The sequence below is a fragment of the Muscardinus avellanarius genome, assembly GCF_963383645.1.
Source record: "Muscardinus avellanarius genome assembly, chromosome: 1".
Classification (NCBI taxonomy): domain Eukaryota; kingdom Metazoa; phylum Chordata; class Mammalia; order Rodentia; family Gliridae; genus Muscardinus; species Muscardinus avellanarius.
This window is the reverse complement of record NC_137786.1, coordinates 188,928,933-188,930,530: the sequence shown is the minus strand read 5'-3', so window position 1 is coordinate 188,930,530 and position 1,598 is coordinate 188,928,933. Positions and strand designations below refer to the sequence as shown.

General features: G+C 41.0%; 1 protein-coding gene across 1 annotated transcript; it reads left to right on the top strand.

Moving 5' to 3' along the window:
• Window positions 1-391: 391 nt before the first annotated feature.
• Window positions 392-841, top strand: PTH (parathyroid hormone; the record flags this gene model as incomplete). Its single annotated transcript, XM_080712801.1, has 2 exons — window positions 392-477; window positions 580-841. The coding sequence occupies 2 exons, from the start codon at window positions 392-394 to the stop codon at window positions 839-841; spliced, it is 348 nt and encodes a 115-aa protein (XP_080568927.1).
• Between the last annotated feature and the right edge of the window lie 757 nt (window positions 842-1,598).

Genomic DNA, 1,598 nt, shown 5'->3' with positions numbered 1-1,598 from the left:
CCAGCCTCGACCACTTAGTGATGCCCTCTACAATTTAGTAAGACCTTGTTTCAAAATAAAGAATAAAAAATAGGGCTGGGAGTTTATGTAGCTTAGAGGTAGAATGCTCCTGGGTTCAATCCCCAGTGCCGAAAAAAAAAAAATAGCTGAGAAAGGACAAGTCATCAGTCCTATTTCTCAGAATATGTGTATGTATAATGTTATTAACATATCCATCTTCAAAGAGGCTGATTCTCAAAGCCTCTCTTGAAAATCAACCCAATTAGTTACTATCACCAACCTGTGACTGGTTACCTGATTAGAAATGGAAACTACCATGGATGTACTGATGTGATGTGGAACACCAAAAAGACTGTTAAACGCCTCCATTTTGCCTTTCCTTTTCCTGAAGATGATGGCTGCCAAGGACATGGCTAAAGTGGTGATCGTCACACTGGTGATCGTTTTTCTTACACAAACGGATGGGAAGCCTGTGCAGTAAGTACTGCTGCCTGTCCTGCATGGACTTGGACTCTTAAGTTTGTCTTTATTATTGGGAAATGGAAGCTAACAATGGCCCTGTGTTTCTGTTCTTCTTAGGAAGAGAGCTGTGAGTGAGATACAGTTTATGCACAACCTGGGCAAACACCTGGCCTCTGTGGAGCGGGTAGAATGGCTTCGGAAGAAGCTGCAGGCCGTGCACAAGTTTGTTAGTCTGGGAGCTCCAATAGCTGCCAGAGAGGGTGTTTACCAGAGACCTCCTCCAAAGGAGGACAATGGCCTGCTTGACAGCTATCAGAAAAGCCTTGGAGAGGGAGACAAAGCTGATGTGGATGTGTTAATTAAAGCTAAATCCCAGTGAATACAGATGTGACCCGTGCACTGCTCTACAAAATTACTCGCTGCTAACATTTCCAAGATCTACTAAAAAGAGCAAATGCCAATATTCCCAACACTATCAAACTTTTCATGTAATCCACTGCTAGACATGATGGCTGGGACCGTATTTTTATTCTACTTCTCTTCATTTAAGAGTCCTTTTAGTTATTCTTTTTCTATTGCTTATTCTTTTTAAGGGACATTATTGCATAACTTATAAAATTGCATGTGTTCACTTCTCTCCCTACTTATAATGCAAAATAAAAATTGAATGATCACAAGTCTAAAGAAATGAAGTCTTTCTTACTTGTTAGATGTATGTCTTTTGGGTTATGATGGACACCCTAAAATTCGTTTCGATGTGAGCAGGTAAAACTAAATGCTTTTATTTCCAATCACATGTTCCACATGTTTGGTATTTTGAGCATAATCTATTTCATGTGTGTATGTGCGCGCGCGCGCGTGTGTGTGTGTGTGTGTGTGTGTGTGTTACTAGGGATTAAACCCAGGGGTATTCTACTTCTGAGTTACACCCCATCCCATTTTTTATTCTTTTTTTTTTTTTTTTTGTGTGTGTGTGTGTGTGTGGTACTGAGGGTGGGACCCAGGGACTTTTCCACCTTCGGGATATACTCCCAGACCTATTTTATATTTTATTTGGAAACAGGGTCTCACTAAGTTGCTGAGAGCCTCACTAAGTAGCTGAGGTTGGCTTCAAACCTGTACAATCCTCCTGTCTC